Consider the following 20,604-nt stretch of genomic DNA (forward strand, 5'->3'; position numbering starts at 1 on the left):
GACGTGGATACTGCTGCAAAAACTACTTTTTCTATGTCCCTTATTATGTTATATACCTCAGGCAGGTACCCTACCCCTGACACTTCATCCTTCCACACTCCTAGGCAAAGAAACCAACATAGTCTCTCCTCACAGCTGAAACTCTCCATCCCAGGCAACATCCATAATATTTTACCTTTTGGAACATTTTCCCTTGTGGAATCTTGTCGGAAGCCGTGTTGAAGTCCATGCACACTACTCCAGTCCCACCATCCTTGTCAACATACTTCTTTGACAAAATGCATCAAATTAGTCAAACAGAGCATGCCTCAGCAAAGCCATGCTGTCTATCCTTGCCTCTCCAAGTACAACTCATTTCCTGTGCCTCAGAAATGTTTCCAATAATTCCCCTATCATTCTTTGATCCACTGACCTGCATTTACCTGACTTATCCCCGCTGTACATCTTGATTTCAGAGGTGCACAAGGTCTTGGAACAAAAGGGAAAACATTCAACCAATTAAACCCAAACTCTGTTCTTTTGTCATGACTCTGCATTTATTTTGCTTTGCAAACCAATCCAATGGGTAGTTGCTATTGGATGGGCTTTGTGTACGGCACATTCCTTGCAGGTGAGTATTGAGGACAAAAGAGAATTTGGAGTTCAAAAGGAATGAGGGAAATGTTTTTTTTTGAGGTGTAGTTTTGGAGGAACAGCAAAGAGGAAGGCAACACTCTTGGGAGTTGGGGAGGAGGAAGAGGAGGAGGAAGGGGGATGAGGAAAGTTGGAAGACGGGAAAGATTGGTAATCCATGTTGGCTCTTGGCGTTATCTTTCATGTTCCCCTTTGGTCTCACACCCTCCCTCTGTACACAATCTCTTCCTGTCGACCATCCTTTCAACTCTGTACATTTCTTCGAATCAAACATCTTTCATGCAAATTTTGTCTGATAACACTCACGGCCTTCACTTTGGGCCCTATTACCACATGTACGCAGCTATAAAATGCATATTGTTGTTGCAAAGACTAAAAATGAAAGATTAGACAATTCGCTTTGCCTTCTATTCCAATCTGTGCTGGCCACAGTTGCCTTTCTTGACAATGTGTTGAAATCCTGGAGTGTGACATGGACTTACAAGTAAAGAGGGTGTCTTGTTAGCATGGGCAACTTGGGCCAAAGGGCATTTCCATGTCTCCATGCTATATGACTCTACGAAATGCTAATACTAAAATCAAACTCAAACATGACTAACAGCCCAATTTGTTTACAGGATCGAAATATTGGGCTGTTAAAGATTTCAAATTTTGAGGGAATAATAATGTTCTTAGTTTAGTTTAGCGATACAGCATGGAAAAGGGCACTTCGGCTCACCAAGTCCGCATCGACCAACGATCCCCGCACATTAATACTATTCTAAACGCACTCGGAATGATTTTTACATTTATACCAAGTCAATTAACTTACAAACTGTATGTCTTTGGAGTGTGAGAGGAAAACGATGATCTCGGAGAAAACCCACGCATGTCACGGGGATAGGCACAATAAGCTGGAATAACTCAGTGGGACTGGCAGCATCTCTGGAGAGAAGGAATGGGTGACGTTTTGGGTCGAGACCCTTCTTCAGACTGGTTAGGGATAAGGGAAACGAAAGATATAGACGGTGATGTGGAGAGATAAAGAACAATGAATGAAAGACATGCAAAAAGTAACGATGATAAAGGAAACAGGCCATTGTAAGCTGTTTAATGGTTGAAAATGAGAAGCTAGTGTGACTTGGGTGGGGGAGGGATGGAGAGAGAGGGAATGCCAAGGCTACCTGAAGTGAGAGAAATCAATATTCATACCACTGGACTGTAAGCTGCCCAAGTGAAATATGAGATGCTGTTCCTCCAATTTGCGTTTAGCCTCACTCTGACAATGGAAGATACCGAGGACAGAAAGGTCAATGTGGGAATGGGAAGGGGAATTAAAGTGTCCAGCAACCGGGAGATCAGGTTGGTTCACACGGGCTAAGCGAAGGTGTTTCAGCGAAACGATCGCCCAGTCTGCGTTTGGTCTTGTTGATGTATAAGAGTCCACATCTTGAACAACGGATACAGTAGATGAGATTGGAGGAGATGCAAGTGAACCTCTGCCTCACCTGAAAGGACTGTCGGGGTCCCTGGACAGAGTCGAGGGAGGAGGTAAAGCAACAGGTGCTGCATCTACTGCGGTTGCAGGGGGAGGTACCTGGGGAGGGGGTGGTTTTGGTGGGAAGGGATGAGTTAACCAGGGAATTGTGGAAGGAACAGTCTCTGCGGAAGGCGGAAAGGGGTGGAGATGGGAAGATGTGACTAGTTGTGGGATCCCGTTGGAGTTGGCGGAAATTTTGGAGGATTGTGATGTAAACGATGGCTGATGGGGTGGAAGGTAAGGACTAGGGGGACTCTGTCTCTGTTGTGACGAGGGGGAGCAAGGGCGGAGCTGCGGGGTACCGAGGAGACACGAGTGAGGGCCACATCTATGATGGGAGAGGAGAACCCCCGTTCCCCAAAGAATGAGGATATCTCGGATGTCCTGGTATGGAACACCCCATCTTGGACGCAGATGCGGTGTAGACGGGGGATTTGGGATAAGGGGGTAGAGTCTTTGCAGGAAGCAGGGTGGGAATAAGTGTAGTCGAGATAGTTGTGGGAGTCATTAGGTTTGTAATAGATGTCAGTCAATTGTCCATTTCTGGTGCGATCAAGAAAGGGGAGGGAGGTGTCGGAGATTGTCCAAGTAAATTTGAGTGCAAGACGAAAATTGGTGGTGAAGTTGATGAAGTCCATGAGTTCTGCATGGGTGCAGGAGGTAGCACTAATGCAGTCATCAATATAACGGAAATAGAGTTCGGGGATAGGGCCAGTGTTCGCCTTTCGTCACGGGGAGAACACACAAACTCCGTACAGACAGCACCCGTAGTCAGGATCGAACTCGGGTCTCCGATGCTGCAAGCGCAGTAAGGCAGCAACTCTACCGCTGCGCCACCGTGCCGCTTTTCTTACTGACTGAGATTGGCTATCATGCTATCTCGATAAAGAATGCTTGATTTTTCATTACATTCTCTCCTGACGTCCACCTCTGACTCTCCTTTACATTGCAGTGCTGGTTGTGGACGGACGGGTGTGATATGTGCCATTGATTACACATGGAAGCTGCTCAGGGATGGGGTAATTTTCATTCTATTTACATTCACAATGTCTCATTTAAACAATTTCTGCATCGCAACAGGGAACTGAGAGGTCTAAAAATGCCCTCGCCTAAAATATCTTGCTGCTATTCTAGTGGCAATAGAAATATCTGAAGCATTTATTAAATTAGTAAACAGATTTATTAAAATAGTAGGTATAGATATTTCAAATGTGTTGCTGTTATCACACAGTCAGTTATATACTTGCCCTATGCTTTTTAACCAATGAATCAGGAACAGTACAATGACAAAAAAATTGTTATTTAGAATTAAAGGATGTTCTTTTAGGAAGGAGATGAGGAGAAATTTCTTTAGTCAGAGGGTGGTAAGTCTGTGGAATTCTTTGCCACAGAAGGCTGTAGAGACCAAGTCAGTGGATATATTTAAGGCAGAGATAAATAGATTCTTGATTAATATGGGTGCCAGAGGTTATGGGGAGAAGGCAGGAGAATGGGGCTAGGAGGGAGAGATAGATCAGCCATGATTGAATGGCGGAGTTGACTTGATTGGCCGAATGGCCTAATTCTCCTTCTATTCTTTATGACCTCATGGTAGCTCAAGCAGTGAATCACACTCAATTCTTCACCTCAATTCCATGGAATTATAAATATTCTCACCTGGTCATTGTGTTTTTGTTCTTTCCCTCCCCTCAAAGCAATAATAATATTTAACATCTTCTACTGTTTATGCACCAACATTGAACTTGTGACTCGCCTGAAGCAAGTTAATGCATAATGCAAAGATCTGCACCAGATGGGCACGGTCATTTTTACCATGGCAAATACACAATGGAGTTGGTTCTATAAAGACCCGAGCAGTTCATTCAGTGTTTGATGCTCGCTGGCTCGATCTTTGCAGGTAGTAAAAGTTGTTTGTATAGTTAGTGTATGTCGGAGGTTGAAGGGAGACTTGATAGAATTATATAAAATTGTGAGAGGTGTAGATGGGGCAGACAGTCAGAACCTTTTTCCCAGGGTGGACATGTCCAACACCAGAGGGCATGGCTATAAGGTGAGAGGGGAAAGCTTAATGAAGGTGTGCAACCTCTGACGTTCCAGAGAACACGATACAAGTCTACCCAGCCTCTCGCTGCAGCTAAAACCCTCTAATCCAGGCAGCATTTCTTAGAACTGAGATGAGGAAAAACTTTTTCTTAGAACTGAGATGAGGAAAAACCTTTTCAGTCAGAGAGTTGTGAATCTGTGGAATTCTCTGCCTCAGAAGGCAGTGGAGGCCAATTCTCTGAATGCATTCAAGAGAGAGCTAGATAGAGCTCTTAAGGATAGCGGAGTCGGGGGCTATGGTGAGAAGGCAGGAACGGGGTACTGATTGAGAATGATCAGCCATGATCACATTGAATGGCGGTGCTAGCTCGAAGGGCCGAATGGCCTCCTCCTGCACCTATTATCTATTGTCTATTGTCATTCTGGTGAACCTCCTCCGCATCCTCTCCAAAGCCTCGACATCTTTCCTGTGTTGGGGTGAGCAGAACTGCACACAATACTCCAAATACGGCCTCATCAAAGTCCTATAGAACTGCAGCATGACTTCCTGATGTTTATATTCAATGCCCCTTGCTATGAAAGCAAGCGCACCATATACCTCATTTACTACCTTATCTACTTGTGCTGCCACATCCTGTGAGCTCTGAACTTGAACTCCATCACCCCTCTGCACATCACTGCTGTAAAGGGTCCTGCCATTAACTGTATACTTTCCCCTTACATTCAACCCCCCAAAGTGCATCACTTCACACTTGCTTCGGTTAAACTCCATCTGCCATTTTGCTGCCCATTAATGCATCTGATCTATATCACGCTGTATCTTCTGATAACTTTTCTCACTGCCTGCAATTCTTCCAATTGTTGTGTTGTAAGCAAACTTACTCACCAACCCATCTACGTTTATTTCCAGGCCATTTAGACGTATATTACATTCAGCAGAGGTTTCCCCAACATCTTTTCCACATATAGTTTTCCAAAAAAGTCATGTCGGATATGGTCCACAGTTTACATCACTTAGGTTTGAATGATTTCCGAAGGGCAGTGCAGTAAAGTACCATTTTGTATCTCAAACAGCAAACGGGAAAGGTCCATTCACAAAGGAGAGATTGAAGGAAAAGACCATGGATAACAAATCAAACATAGGAAAGAACAGGCCATTCAGCCCACAATATCTGTACCAAACATGATAGCAAGCCCGTCTCTTATCTACCTGCTCATAATCCATATCCTTCCATTCTTGTATGTCTGGGGTCCATACGCTCCACAGCAAGGTTCTGCCAGGTAGGCTGCTCTGGAGGGTTAGTTTACGTGGAATCTGTAGGGAGAGCCAACTAACTGGTGACAGAATTGATTTCATGGTAGGAAGCAGAGTGTAGTGGTAATTAGGCTGTCAGATTGGAGACCTGTGACTATTGATGTGCCTCAGGATATCTTGCTGTTTGTCTTCTATATCAACAAATTGGGTTTTCTTTCTCGTGCGTCAAATTAAACATTTGTATTTATGTTTACAGATAATCCCAGACAATTTCAATATTTACAACCTGATTCAAGAAATGAGAACACAGAGACCATCAGTTGTGCAAACCAAGGTATGGGTGGTGCTTTGAAGAATGTCTAAAGACTGGGGGAACATGTAATGTTAGCAATCTCCAAAAGTACAATCCGACTAAAATATCCTGTCTTTTAATCAATAAGACTTTTTAATTTATTTTTTATTTGAATTTGCATATTTCATACTGTATGGATTCCACACTTTTAAGTATTGATAATCTCATAGAAAACCTTATAAATACTAATGCATATCAATCTGAAGAAGGGTCTCAACCTGAAACGTCACCCATTCGTTCTCTTCCGAGCTGCTGCCTGTCCCGCTGAGTTACTCCAGCATTTTGTGTCTATCTTCAATGCATATCTGGAGTTCCTTTGAACTTGCTCAGAATAAAAAGACGTACCTTTAGGAAGGAGATGAGGAGGAATTTCTTTAGTCAGAGGGTGGTAAATCTGTGGAATTATTTGCCATAAAAGGCTGTGGAGGCCGTCAATGGATATTTTTAAGGTGGAAATAGATAGATTCTTGATTAATACGGGTGTCAGGGGTTATGGGGAGAAGGCAGGAGAATGGGTTTAGAAGAGAGAGAGATAGATCAGATTGAACAGCATAGTAGACGATGGGCCGAAAGGCCTAATCTGCTCCTATCACTTGTGAGTAACATATTTAGATTTCAAAAACGTACTTGGCAAGATGACGCCATGCAGGGGATTTTGCAAACTTTAAAAACCCATAGTTATAAGAGGAAGTATGATTGGAATCGATTGAAAACCTGCTTTCTCATAGAAAACAGGGAGTTGGAATAAATGGGTCATTTTCAGATTGGAAGGAGGTAACCAACAATTGTAGGGACCAGCAAATGTTCACTATTTACATTGGCCTGGGGGAAGGAACAGTTTATAAGGTTTTCAAATGCGCCGATTATACAAAAATAGCTGTGATGAGGATACTGTGATTCTGCAAAAGGAAATAGATAGATTGAGCGAGTGGGCAAAACTCTGGGAAATGGCATTTACATTTGGGGAAAGTGGGAGGCTTGCACCAGTAAAAGAAATCAAAAGGCAGGTTATTATCTGAATAGAGCGAGAGACTGAACACGAGTAAAACACATAGGGATCGAGGTGTTCCAATGCACAGATCACAACATGTTAGTGGGCCTGTCCAGCAAGTAGTTAGGAAGGCAAACATCATTTTGGCCTTCATTGCAAAGGGTTTTTGTTGCAATTGTACAAGGTGTTGTTGAGGCCTCACCTGGAACACTGTGTAGAGTCCTAGTCGCCTTATATAAAAAGCAATAGGAGGCTGTACAAAAAAGATTCACCCGGCTAATTCTTGCGATGAGAGGGTTGGCATTCCAAGAGAAGCCTAAACATTTGAGCATGTGTTTCCTGGCCTTCCTCCATCTTATTGAAACGTTCAAGATCCTGAGGAGTCTTGACAGCATTGACATTTGAATGTTTTTTAAGAATAGGAGATTGTCAAACAAAGAGACATACCTATAAAATCAGGGCTAAGGTAAGTAGAAATTTCTTCTCACAGAGCGTGGTGGATCTCTGGCATTCTCTGCGCTGGCACAAGGTGGAAGCTGGATCATTAGAAGTACTGGATGGAGGTGCAGGTAGATATATTTGATGGATCAAGGAGAAGAAGAGGAGGAGGGGAAGATGAAGAAGTGGCACTAAAGGGGAACTGAGGCCAACATAGATCAGCTGCAATCAAATGTATTGGTTGGGGCAGGCTTGTGAAGGGCCTGATGGAATACTCCTGCTCATATTTCCTGGTGAATCTTGTGACATAAAATAGCAACATTCCAACCCAGGAGAGTCGCTGATGCATGCTGCAGGAGAAAGTTAATACATACTGAATACAGCTCTTAAGGATAGCTCTTAAGGATAGAGCTCTTAAGGATAGCGGAGTCAGGGGGTATGGGGAGAAAGCAGTAACGGGGTACTGATTGAGAATGATCAGCCATGATCACATTGAATGGCGGTGCTGGCTCGAAGGGCCGAATGGCCTACTCCTGCACCTATTGTCTATTGTCTATTGTCTACTGGCAGCTTCAGAAGTAGATTGTTTTTCATTCTGTTGAGGGCAGGTTTTGATCTTTAGCTCTGGCTGTCATAAGTAATAGGAGCAGAATTAGGCCATTCGGCCCATCAAGTCTACTCCGCCATCAATCATGGCTGATCTATCTCTCCATCCTAACCCCATTCGCCTGCCTTCTCCCCATAAGGCCTGAATAATCAAGAATCTATCTATCTCTGCCTTAAAATATATCCACTGACTTAACCTCCACAGCCTTCTGTGACAAAGAATTCCAGAAGATTCACCTCCCTCTGACTAAAGAAATGCCTTCTCATCTCCTTCATAAAGGACCGTCCTTTAATTCTGAGGCTATGACCTCTAGTCCTAGACTCTCCCACTAGTGGAAACATCCAGCGCAGAAGGAGAGGACTTTCATCAAAATCAGCACTAATCTGTTTTCATTCTATTTCCTGTGCTTTCTTTATTTCCTTATTACTTTCGCATCGTCCTTTCTGTGTTTGCCTTTTAATGCGTTATTTTCTCTCCCTCTCTGCTTCTTGCTCTCTCTGTCGGAAAACCTCCCAATTTGTTTCTGTTGAATTGGTTTTGAGTTTGGTCAACTGCCAGCTCTTTATGACATGTGGAAAGCGCTCAGTACTCGTCTGTCTGCTGGAGGTTTGTGCTTGTGGTGCGAATGAAACCTCCTTCTGACGTCTTTGTTAACATTTCCCTTCTCAGCTCATTGGTGGGACGTTTCAAAGATATTGCGAGGGGAAGTAGCACAGATATTGATGCTGGTGCCGTGTACCTTGATGGGTCAAACCCTGCTTTAAAAAGGCTTGTTGCATGAAACAAAACTTCAGTTTCTCGAGTTTTGAGCGAAACTGTTTAACTTGTGCACTTCCTGGCCTTATCTACAAAGAGATCTGGTTAAACAGTGCCACCACTGCAGACTTCAGCCGAGTAGGGCTTGGCTTGGCCTGCAAGAGTGGTCAGACCTTCCCCTCTGTGAAAACTCAGGAACTTTGACGGTTACTATCTGTTGAGTTGAATTAGATTCAACCACAGCAATCTTGGACATGGGAAGTGGTGAGGGGTGGGGTGGGGGGGGGGGGGTTGTGGGGGGAACATAAGAAATAGGAGCAGTAGGAGATTATAAGAGTCCTTAAGCTGCCTTTCCAAACAAGAATATAATGATTGATCTGATGCTTGCACCTGACCCCATACAGTCCAAAATGTGTCTTCCTCAATCCTACTTCTGATGAGTCAGCATCCACACTCTGATCTGAATGTCCTCCTGATTGCATTTTCTCTTTGTATGCTTCGTTGTCATCTTCCCCTTGCTAACAATGATCTATTCTCTATTTCCCTGGATCTTCGTCCCCTTTGGTCTCTTGTTTTCACACCTTACCCTTCCATATCACTGTGTTCCCCTCTCACTTGATTCTCAGTCTGAAGAAGGGTCTCGACACGAAACGTCACCCATTCCTTCTCTCCAGAGATGCTGCCTGACCTGCTGAGTTACTCCAGCATTTTGTGTCTGTCTTTGGCGTAAACCAGCATCTGCAGTTCCTTCATACACACTTTGCATATAGGGTTCCCAAGATTAACAACTCTCTGGGTGGGAAAAAAAATCCTACTAGAGTTAAATGGGCATTCCAGAGTCTGTTTCCCTTATCCCATTATCCCATCCTTGCCAAACCCCAAGGACTTCAATAAGATCACTTCAAATTTTTCGAGTGATGAAAGATCCAATCTACCCATTCTTTTCTCATAAGACAACATACCACAATAAGACAACACCATTCACCCCAGAGAGACACTAACTATATGCAGTATTCCAGATGTTGTGGCATCAAAGCACTGTGCAGCTGTAGCAAGTAAGCCATAGTACTCCTGGAAGGACTCCAGGTAGATCATGACTGATATGCACCTAGGCTCCATTTACTCACCTTAGATGTTTTCCTGGATTCCCTTAAGCAGAAAAAATCTCTGCCTTGAACCCAGTAGTGTAACCAGATGCATAGGAATATAGTGAGGTATGTATAGGAATAAGCAATTCATTCAGCAAAGATAGACACATAAAGCTGGGACAGGCAGCATCTCTGGAGAGAAGGAACGGGTGACGTTTCTGAAGACCTTTCTTCAGACGTAAGAATAAGGACCAGCTCTGCTAGGCGGAGGAGAGTGTTGGTAGTGGGAAATTGGCTCGTTCTGCAATCGAGGTTCTGTCTACTGAACAGATGGTAACTTGACCAAGAGCGTCCGCATCTAATTACTGAAAGTCTGTTGTCTTTTTCATTGCAGGAACAGTATGAGTTGGTCTACAGAGCAGTCAGCATTCTGTTTGAGAAGCAGTTAGAAGTCATAAACACCAATCCAGGATTCAGTATCGATGAGGTGATCTTCCTTTACTCTGTGTTTCGGTGATAAATGTTTTTGACATGTTCTTTTTCCCCAAATAAAGTCGGCTAATTCTTGGTGGATTGAATTACTTTGAATTGACGTCCGACCATCAATTAAATTTCTTGACAAGGTCTCTGAGCCCTTCATCAGCGCTGTATCACTGAACTTAAATTTGATAGTGGTCTATAATGCTCAGAAATCCTGCATTAATATCAGTTACTAAGTTGTTATTCATAGCATCTTAGCCACTCACCTGTTCTACCTTGTTAATGGCCATTGATTGAACAAACATAATGAAATAACTTAACTTGTATGGATGTAGCATTTTTAATGTAAAGTCTCGAGTCACGTAATAGGGCCATAATTTGACTTTGAGCCACATAAGAGGAAATTAAAAGAGGAAGGATAGATGGGTTTTCAGGAGAAGTGGGGAGATTTGGGGAAGGAATTCTGGACAGGGCTTCAGCCACCATAGGCACAGCCACCAAAAGAGGCCAAAAACAGGAAAGACTGAAAGGCTACAGGTGGAGTCGTGCAAACGTGTCTGAAGCAGATAGTATTAAACTCCAGAAATTAACCATCTACAGACCACGGACAGCGAGGCAAATCTTCAAGTTAAATGGTACTGTACCAAGAGACAAAGAATGTCAGAGAGCAGAGGGATAGTGGGTGAACAGGAACAGGTATCAGCTAGAAGATGGGCAGCCAGCAAGGATATGGATGATTTCAATTTTATGGAGAGTGAAATGGATGAGCACTCCCAGAAAACATTTAGAATAGTCTCTCTTTAATACTGTCTGTCCCATTGTACAATTAAGCCCTTCAAACCCATCTATATTCACACAGCATGGAAACAGGCCCTTCAGCCCAACTTGCCATTGTGCACCAAGGTGCCCCATCTACACAAGTCCCACATGCCTTTATTTCACCCATACCCCTCTAAACTTTTCCGATCCGTGTACCTGTCCAAATGTCTTTTAAATGTTGCTATAGTACGTGCCTCCTTTCTTATGCTGTTCATAGTTCAAAGTTGAGTCTTAATTTATCTTCTTAGAACGGCACACTCAAAGCTGAGTTTGCCGATGCAGGCAGTTTGAAAGAATTATCAAAGAGGCCAGTCCAACTTTATTCCAATAACATTTTCCCTTTCAAGCACCCATCCAACTCCCTTTTGAAAAATGTTATTTCATCTGCAAAATGTTTCACATCTCAACAACATGCTACATGAAGATATTTCTCCGTTTCATTTTTTCTGCTGACTAAATCAAATTTATTTCATCGAACTACTGACCGTACTAGCAGCGGAACTGGTTTCTCCTTAAGTACTCAGTCTAAGCACTCTCATAGCCTTGAATAATGTAAAAATGTATCCTTAGCTTTTCCTACTCCACTGCAAACTAATCCCATTGAGTTAGAATGCAGTTTATGTGATAATAGTTGTCAAAGTGAATTACAAAGCAAAGAATTGCTCAGTTAAAAAAGTTGTGCGAATTAATCGGAGAGATTTGTGGGGCTCATGATGGAGGGTGGACAGGCAAATGTGGAGCAGGGTAGACTTGTAGCAGGAAAGAACTGCAGATGCTGGTTTAGATTGAAGGTAGACACAAAATGCTGGAGTAACTCAGCGGGTCAGGCAGCATCTCTGGAGAGAAGGAATGGGTGACGTTTCGGGTCACACATTCCTTCTCTCCAGAAATGCTGCCTGAGTTACTCCAGCATTTTGTGTCTGCCTTAGACTTGTCTGTTTAGATGGTGGAGAAAGGATTTGCAGTGAAATGCTACATCCATTAATGGCCAGTCAGCAACTGTGTGAAGGAGCACCACTAACAATGTGCTAGTTTGGTTATTTATGGAATGCTCTGTAGTTGTCAACTTCCTCCTCTTCGGAGCTACTGTGGAACAGCACAGAAGGCCTGTGGTTTCTGCACTGTACGAGCCTGCGATGATTGGAAGCTCTGAACACAACCGGATGTGGTCAAACAGATGGTGAGAAAACAGCCAGCTCTGCTAGAGAAACAGCCACAAGCCCAAAGTGGGGCCTCTTATGTTTTAACCAAAAAAAAATTAAGTGACTCTCTCATTAAAAACTGTATTCAATATTGTCCTGCTGCTCGTCAAGGTTCAAGCTTGAACACTGGACTGTTGAGGGGAGGAGATGACTTCTGGCAGTGAATGGAAAAAAAAATGCAGATACTGGTATAAATCAAAGAATGCTGGAGTAACTCAGCGGGTCGGGCAGCATCTCGACCCGAAACGTCACCCATTCCTTCTCTCCAGAGATGCTGCCTGGCCCACTGAGTTACTCCAGCATTTTTTTGTCTACCTGCCAGTGAAGGAACACTTATTGGTTGCAGATACGGATGTCATTATCAGGAATCTCTAGAAGCTAAAGAATAAACTGTGGGACCTCGGGAAAAAAACAAAGACATTGAAACAGGTTTCCAATTTCATTTTTTGAGCATTTTCGGGGAAAAGAGGACAAAAGAGATGTAACTGATTGAAGAAAACTCCAATCAGGGAACGAGTGTGTTTGCTTCAATGATGATGTACAATGAAATGAATGAATTAATAGGTTTATTGGCCAAGTATGTACATATACAAGGAATGTGCCTTGGTGCTCCGCTCACAAATGACAAAACAAACATACAGTGAACAATTAAGAATAAAGCATAACCACATCAGAACAATAAGGATACAACATTACGGTCTAAACATGTGGGTGAAAATAAACCAGAGCAAAAAAGAGACAACAGACTTTGGTTATTGAGTAGAACTACCAATGGCAGTAGGTAGGATGGAGGCATGACAGTTGGTGGTGGGTCTTTTGGGAAAGCATTCTAAGAAATTTGGCAACCCTCGTGCTGAGATTTACTCCAGCCCAACACGTAGTGATGCTCATAGAATCACCAAGACATAGAAGCATACAGCATAGGAGTAGGCCCTTCATCTTAACTCGTCCATGCTGACCGAGATGCCCATCTATGCTAGTCCCATGTGCTTGCATTTGACGCATGTCACTTCGCAAGTTTGTTTGCATTTGACGCAAACTTTCCTATCCATGTACTTGTCCAAATGTCTTTTAATTGTTGCTGTTGTGGCTTCCTCAACCACTTCCTCTGGTCGCTCGTTCCCATATACCCACTACTTTGTGTAATCAAAAAGTTGACCTTCGGATTCCTATTACATTTTCCCTTCCCACCTTAAACATAAACCCTCTAATTCCTGACTCCCCAACACCGAGAAAAAAGACTATGTGAATTCACCCTATCTGTACACCTCATGATTATATACACCCCCATAAGATCATCAGTCTTCTACACTGCAAACAATGCAATCGGAGTCTGCCCAACTTCTCCTTATTACCCAGTTCCTGGAGTCCTGACAACATTCTTGTAAATCTTCTCTGTACTTACTCCAGCTTAATGAAGTAGGGTCTCGACCCGAAACGTCACCCATTCCCTCTCTCCTAGATGCTGCCTGACCTGCTGAGTTACTCCAGCATTTTGTGATACCAGCTTAATGACATCTTTCCTTTCGCAGGGTGACCAATACTCCCAAGTGCAGCCACACGTTTAGTAACTGTACAACTGGCCTCAAGGCACCAATCGCACAACTGTAATACCATGTCCCAATGTCTGTAGTCAGTGCCCTTACTAATACAGGTCAGCCTGCCAAAAGCCTCTTCACAACCCTGTTCACCTTTGACCCCACTTTCAAGGAACTAGGTCACTGTATTCCAATGTCCTGCTGTTCTATAACACTCCCCAAGCCCTTATCATTCACTGGAACAATGAATTGGTTACTGTAACTGGTTGCAGTAAAATGCAACACCTCACACTTATCTGTATTAAAATTTATTTGCCAGTCCTCTGCCCACTTACCAAACTGACCAGGATCCTACGATACCGTATGTCTTTGGAGTATCGTGGCAGATTCAATCTTGGCCGCAGCACGACTTTCCCACTCTGTCCCCATATCCTCTGACTGCCCTGTGGATAAAGAATCTGTCATGCCTGCCTTTATTGTAGCCAATGACTCTGCCTTCACACCACTCTGGGGCAAAGAATTCCAACACAGCCTTCTGTAGGGAAGAATTCTTCCACATCTGATCTGTAATGTCCAACCCTTTACTCTGAAAAATGTGCCTCCCAGTTCTTTATGTTTCATAGAAGATAGACACAAAATGCTGGAGTGGGACAGGCAGCATTTCTGGAGAGAAGGAATGGGTGACATTTGCACGTGACAGCTTGTTAGCTTGACGGTATTAGTCCGCCTTGTCACCCATGTAAGGTGGAGGTTGAGAGCCTCTCGACATCAGGTCACCTGATGTCACCCGATAAGGACCAAACTATATATGGATCGGACAGGGATAAAACTGCAACCAGTTTGGGCTCAGCTTGGGCCTAGAACAGCTACAGTAAGATCAGGCCACAGCTTTCTGACTTGTTTAGAACAATTCTTCATTCCAATCCCTTATATGAATATAAACATGTTCCTCTAAAGTGGTGGCAGTGCAGCTCTGACTATTTAACCTTTATTTTTTATACATTGGCTGCTCTAATGAGTATATCATAAGGACACACTGGTAGTAGGCCTACTTCTATGTGGTAAAATTATTTTGAGTAATATATAACATTGGCCACTATAAATTGCCTGTAATGTTAAGGTGAATAGTAGGATCTGGGGAGATGTTGATGGGAATGTGGGAGAATATACACCGAGCAGCCAAAACATTATGACCTGATGAGCCAAAACATTATGACCACCTGCCTAATATGCTGTTGGTCCTCCATGTGCAGCCCCATACGCAGCAGGGTGCGATGCACTGTGTATTGTGACACATTCCTCCCGTGACCACCATTAACATTTTCTGTGACTTGTGCCACAGTAGACCTTCTGTCGGTTCGGACCAGACGGGACAGCTTTCGTTGCTCTCGCGCATCGATGAGCCTTGGGCGCCCAACACCCTGTCGCCGGTTTGTGGTTTGTCCCTCCTCGGACCACTGTCAGTAGGTACTCACCACTGCTGACCGGGAACACCCCACAAGCCTTGCCGTTTCAGAGATGCTCTGACCCAGTCGTCTGGCCATAACAATTTGGCCCTTGTCAAAGTCGCTCAGGTCTTTACTCCTATCCATTTCTCCTGCATCCATCACATCAACTTTAAGAACTGACTGTTCACTTGCTGCCTAATATATCCCACCCCTTGACAGGTGCCATTGTAACAAGATAATCAATGTTATTTGCTTCGCCTGTCAGTGGTCATAATGTTTTGGCTCCTCGGTGTAATGGGATTTCTGTAGGCTCTGTGTACATGGATACTTCATGATCAGTGTGTGCTCAGTGGGCCAAAGGCCCAATCTCCATGTTGTATGTCTCTTCATAATATCAGCCACAATTGTGCTGAAAGCCCTGATCTGATCAGAGAGCTTTATACAATTTTACAAGGTGTCAAGCTGTCAAGTAAACAGTGAAAAGCTTTTGTTACTTGCTAACCTGTCAGCAGAAAGGCAATACCTGATTACAATCGAGCACTGGCTGCATCTTTGTCGAGGAATCCCTTTCATAGAATCCTAAGTACAGAGTGCTGCCTTTTATTCAACAGTGCATGTGTTGGCTTTGGAAAAGAAATATCCAGATTGTGAGACAAATATGATCTTTCCCCATAATCTCATCACATTTCCTTGTCAAACATCTATCCTATTCCACTTTATATGTCACCATTGAATCCACTTCTTCCCCTCTGTCTGATGTAATAACCCATTGCTGAAAAACAAAATCATCTCAATGGCTCCACCAGAGGTTTGCCAATTTTCGTAAATTCATGTCCTTAAATATTAACCAGTGGAAATAATTTCGCTTGAAAAACTCTTGTGGTTTAGAACAGCTTCCTCTTAATTTTACCCTAACCTTCTCTGCTCTAATGAAAGCAACCCCTAGCACCTCCATTCACTCCATGTAACTAAAGTCCCTTGTGCCTCGACAACATGTTATAAATTCTGCTCTGCATCTGTAATTAAGTTTATCTTTCATTATGGAACGCCACATAATTTGTGACATCCGTTATAGCGGCACGGTGGCGCAGCGGTAGAGTTGCTGCCTGACAGCATCGGAGACCCGGGTTCGATCCCGACTACGGGTGCTGTCTGTACGGAGTTTGCACATTATCCCCGTGACCGCATGGGCCTTCTCTGAGGTCTTCAGATTCCTCCCACATTCCCAAGACCCACAGGTTTGTAGGTTGATTGGCTTGGTATAAGTGTAAATTGTCCCTAGTGTGTAGGATAGTGTTAGTGTGCAGGGACTGCTGGTCGGTGCGGACTCGATGGGCCGAAGGCCTGTTTCCCCGCTGTATCTCTAAAATAAAAGTCAAATTAATGGTGTCATTGAAATCCAGGCCCAGGCTCTGTGATGTGAATATATTTAAATCCATTGCATTGTTATTACATTTATTTCCCTTGCCAGTCGAACACTGTGGCTGGTTATTATTTCACTTGGTTTCTCTGGACATGTCCCTGCTTGCAGCTTCAGCAGTACATCCTCCTTCCTATCTTCTGCAAAAGCCACTTCTGGAATAATCCAATAAAGTTTCACTTATCTTTGCAATGCAATGCATTATCTGGATTGCTATGGCAACAGCCCCTTGTGGTGAATCCCCTCTTGGCGATGGAGTTGACTGGGTTTTGTTTCCGTCTTTAGGGGGTTTTCATTGTTAAGTTTTAAATAACCCCATTTTTCCCAATTAAAGTTTAATCTTCCTTCTTCATGTTTCCACTTGCAGATGCCTTCAGAAACTTGGTTTGCAATAGATCCATCCTCCTGTTCAATGCTCAATGTCTTGAGGGTCATATTAACTCACAGTATTCTTTTGGTCCCCAGCAGATTGAAGAACTGCCTGTGACGTCAGAGAGTCCCGAGCCAGAAACCACCCAACCATCAACAAACTCACCTTGTTACAGGTACTATGTGTGGACCAGAACAATTTAGATTCTTAAGATAGTAGCTACTTATGTATATAAGATAACATCTACACAGAGTCCTATGGCCTTCTGACTGAACAAGTTCCTTTATTTTGATATATAAGGAACTGCAAACGCTGGAATCTTTCAAAGAACTCAAAGTATTGCATTACTCAGTGATTCAGGCAGCATCTCTAGAGGACAAGAAGAGGCAGCTTTTCGAGTGGGAGGCTTCTTCGGACTCTCCACCCCGTTCCCCTTTATGTAGAGGCCACCCTTGAATTTGTCTGTCTCTGCCTTAAAAACATCCACTGACTTGGCCTCCACAGCCCTCTGTGGCAATGAGTTCCACAGATTAACTACCCTGAGACTAAAGAAGTTCCTCCTCACCTCCTTTCTAAAAGAGTGCTCTTTAATTCTGAGGCTGTGACCTCTAGTCCTAAACTCTCCTGCCAGTGGAAACATCCTTTCCACATCCATTCTATCTGTGCCAGTATTAAACCAGCATCTGCAGTTCTTTCCTACACATTTTGTCCTGTCTAGGCCTAATCAATGTTACTCCAGCACATTGTTTTCAATTTCCTTTATTTCATTGATACATCCCTACTTCTTTTGCTCTGTCAGTATCACCTATGCCTTCAATTGTCAAGACTCTGAGATCTGAAATCCCTTCCTGATAATTCTCCCTCTTTTTCTTCTCCATTAAGAAGCAACTTGAAATCCAGTTCTCATGAGAGCTGTCAAAGGTAAATTATTCTTCATTTATCTCTTTGGCCAAGCTTCACGTTCACCTGCTCCAATATTTCAAGGGAATCAATGTCAGATAATAAAGTGGCTTCGCGTGTTTTTCATGTAATGAATGAATTTGCAAAATATTAGCAACTTTTGGCTGCTTTGTGGCGCAGCGGTAGAGTTGCTGCCTTCCAGCCAATGCGCAGCGGTAGAGTTGCTGCTTTACAGCGAATGCAGCTCCGGAGACTCAAGTTCGATCCTGACTACGGGCGCCGTCTGTACGGAGTTTGTACGTTCTCCCCGTGACCTGCGTGGGTTTTCTCCGAGATCTTCGGTTTCCTCCCACACTCCAAAGACGTACAGGTATGTAGGTTAATTGACTGGGTAAATGTAAAAATTGTCCCTAGTGTGTGTAGGATAGTGTTAATGTGCGGGGATCACTGGGCGGCGCGGACTCGGTGGGCCGAAGGGCCTGTTTCCGCGCTGTATCACTATATTCTGCATTTTTATGGTATCATCACACATACTGTTCCCCCAAAACACTGATTACACTGCGAGAGGCAAAGCGAACGGCGGGTTTTGCTTACTAAAATGGCGGACGTTATGCTCCTTTGTGCACCTATACACTTCAGTATAGGCGATTTCGACAGAGTGGTTCATCTTGCTCCTCTAGTATCTTTGGTCACAAGTGTCTTGCAGTCATTGCAAAGTTGTGTTGCCTGGTGGTTTGTATTAATGCTTTCAGCATCAGGAGACTTTCAGTCACCAACCTGATATCATTTGTCATGATTTCCCATTTATCATGGACTGCATGAAAGAAAATCTTTATTACTTTCTACTCCATGTGCTCTAGCAAGGCACTATCAACCCCACATGACTCACAAACAGCCACAATCAAACATCTAATGAAATATTCACTCAGAAGCTCCATGTCTGAATCACATCCACTAGTGGGAGGGTCTAGGACCAGAGGTCACAGCCTCAGAATTAAAGGACGTTCCTTTAGGAAGTAGATGAGGAGGAATTTCTTTAGTCAGAGGACGGTGAACCTGTGGATTTTTTTTGCCACAGAAGGTTGTGGAGGTCAAGTCAATGGATATTTCTAAGGCAGAGATAGATGAATTCTTGATCAGTATGGGGGTCAGGGGTTTTGGGAAGAAGGCAGGAGAATGGGATTGGGAGGGAGAGATAGATCAGCCATGAGTGAATGGCGGAGTAGACTTGATGGGCCGAATGGCCTAGCAATCCTATCGATTATGCCCTGATGACATCCACTCACACACGCAGATGTAAGTATTTGATGCAAATATGGAAAATAAAAGCTTCACTGTAGTCATCAAGAGTTTACGTGGAACACAGATATTTGACGTTGCCCAAACCACAGCTATGACAGAGGAGTCATGGTGATGCACTCTGCTACGCCCAACTCCATTATCTGCTTTAAACATATGAATGTAAACTTTCAATGATTGTTGCACAACTCCACCGGCCACATGACCTAAGATTTCAAAGGAGAAACAGGAAGCAGAGATGCTTGCAGCCCACACGCAAACACTCGATGTGGTTGAGTGTGCAGAATTAGCATGTCCGAACTCCTTAATCCTCCAAGGCAGACACAAAATGCTGGAGTCACTCAGCTGGTCAGGCAGCATCTCAGGAGAGAAGGAATGGGTGACGTTTCAGGTCGAGACCCTTCTTCAGACTGATGTCAGGGGAGGGGGGGGGTGACATTTCGGGTCGAGACCCTTCTTCAGACTGATGTCAGGGGTGGGGGCGGGACGCCCCCTCCCCTGACATCAGTCTGAAGAAGGGTCTCGACCTGAAGTGTCACCCATTCCTTCTCTCCCAAGATGCTGCCTGACCCGCTGAGTTACTCCAGCATTTCATGTCCACCTTCGATTTAAACCAGCATCTGCAGTTCTTTTTTTCCTACACCTCCTTAATGCTCCAAACAGGTTTCACACGAACCTTCTGCACAGGGCTTTGTGAAGCACTTACCTACGTCAACGTCGATAAAGACGGACAATTCCACTCGGATCCAATGTTATATTGAATGGCCGATGGCTCAGTTTTTACAATAGCCCAAGTTGAAACCTAACAATGTCCAGCTGCTGCAGTGTAAGCTCAGCTCGCTGCTGTGCAGCACAAATATCTTAATGTCTGCAGATGTTTGCTTTGTGATTGTTGTCTAACCGCTGGAGAGGACTGACCCATCAGGATGCTGAGCTTGTGTAGCATTTAGACAGTCACTGGCGATCTTGGGACTTGCTCTGTTGAGTAGGTCAGGGCTCTTCCGAGTGGTGCAAGCAGTGGAACTATGGTTTTCAACTCATTTCATTTGGCCCCAGGGCCATTACTGCTGTATGTACGTCTGTGGGTTTGCGTAACGTGATCAAACATCATGTCATCAAGGAACTGCTTTTGTCAGCCTTTGGCCACTGTTGGGTTCTTGTGTGTCTCAGGGGCAAATAACACTGCAAGATGCTGCAGATTTAAGCCATGATGAACACTGCTGGAAACCATTTGTTATCCTACAGAATGACTGTGCATGACCATTGATGCCCATTGGATTATTTAGTTTAGTTTAGAGATACAGCGTGGAAACAGGCCCTTCGGCCCACCTAGTCCACGCCAACCTTCAATCACTTTTTCACTCTAGTTCTTTTTATCCCACTTCCTCATCTATTCCCTACACATTAGTGCCAATTTTACAGATCCACAAACCAACAAGTCTTTGG

General features: G+C 43.8%; 1 protein-coding gene across 1 annotated transcript in view; it reads left to right on the plus strand.

The window, feature by feature from the left end:
* Nucleotides 1-20,604, plus strand: part of LOC144605203 (tyrosine-protein phosphatase non-receptor type 22-like) — a 98,335-nt gene that overhangs the window by 35,621 nt on the left and 42,110 nt on the right. The window contains exons 9-12 of the mRNA XM_078420298.1: nucleotides 3,105-3,171; nucleotides 5,707-5,784; nucleotides 10,077-10,169; nucleotides 17,055-17,134. Coding sequence (XP_078276424.1) covers nucleotides 3,105-3,171; nucleotides 5,707-5,784; nucleotides 10,077-10,169; nucleotides 17,055-17,134 — 318 coding nt within the window. The remainder of the gene's footprint in view (nucleotides 1-3,104; nucleotides 3,172-5,706; nucleotides 5,785-10,076; nucleotides 10,170-17,054; nucleotides 17,135-20,604) is intronic.

The sequence above is a fragment of the Rhinoraja longicauda genome, chromosome 24 (assembly GCF_053455715.1).
Source record: "Rhinoraja longicauda isolate Sanriku21f chromosome 24, sRhiLon1.1, whole genome shotgun sequence".
In the NCBI taxonomy this organism is placed as follows: Eukaryota; Metazoa; Chordata; class Chondrichthyes; order Rajiformes; family Arhynchobatidae; genus Rhinoraja; species Rhinoraja longicauda.